This window comes from Kwoniella newhampshirensis, chromosome 11, assembly GCF_039105145.1.
Source record: "Kwoniella newhampshirensis strain CBS 13917 chromosome 11, whole genome shotgun sequence".
Classification (NCBI taxonomy): Eukaryota; Fungi; Basidiomycota; class Tremellomycetes; order Tremellales; family Cryptococcaceae; genus Kwoniella; species Kwoniella newhampshirensis.
In genome coordinates, this window is record NC_089964.1 from 939,587 (window position 1) to 940,451 (window position 865).

The following is an 865-nucleotide window of genomic DNA, read 5'->3' on the forward strand; positions in this document are numbered from 1 at the left end:
CTAGAATCGAGATGCGGTCGTCCACACCGAGTAACTAACAAGCAGGACTACCGATCGGAATCGCCAGATTTGTCCCACGTGCGATATCCCTCGCCTTGGCATCAGCACCATTTCCATATAAACTCGACACTCACCTAAGACCATGCTCTTATGGCTCGGATCCTCGTCACGAGTATAGAACTCAGTCCCGTCCACTACCCGCCAGTTATGCTGTTTCTCCAACTCGGACATTACGCAACACAATTCGTCCCATTTGATTTGTCTCGCCTTCGTCTCTTCAGCCTCATCTGCTTTTCCCGCCTTCACCGACATGATCCTGTACATGTTCTCGATCGCTTCACCACATGCATCGTCACCAGTCCAATAATGACGGAGGATCGCCGGATCCACTTGTTGGTACCACAATTTGGCGTTCTTCTCCAGATCGCCCTCTGAGCGTTGTCAGTCAGCCATCCAGGTACGCGAATTTCGGACGCACCAGTCTGATGAAGGATTGCATGTAACCATTTCGCTATGAAGCGTGACGTGTTAGCGGAGAGATACCGGGGATCGGTCCAGTAGCAGCAGCAAGGACACGAACGTACCCCATTCGTCCTCTTGCATTTTCCGTAGAAGAAAATGAGCTGAGAACAAGTCATCGTTCATGAGATGTAGCTGTGGATCAAGTCAATCGAGCCAAATCTCCAGGACGGTCGACGCTAGCACTCACAGCGGATTCCAGAGCAGGATGACATTTCAGATCGGCGATACTATCCTGCCATTCCTTCTTGTACGGTGTGTTGTTCTCGTCACTCAGCCTCGCTGGAGTCAACGCCGGTAGTGGCCGATTGACAAGATCGTCCACGAAAGTAGGACGTTTAGACAT

The 865-nt window shown here is 51.1% G+C and overlaps 1 protein-coding gene across 1 annotated transcript; it reads right to left on the bottom strand.

Annotated features, from left to right (window-relative positions):
• On the bottom strand, positions 1-865 carry IAR55_005518 (uncharacterized protein; the record flags this gene model as incomplete). The annotated part of the gene is made up of 4 exons (XM_066948609.1): positions 1-431; positions 479-511; positions 585-654; positions 710-865. 4 exons carry the CDS (start codon positions 863-865, stop codon positions 1-3), a joined length of 690 nt encoding a protein of 229 aa, XP_066801177.1.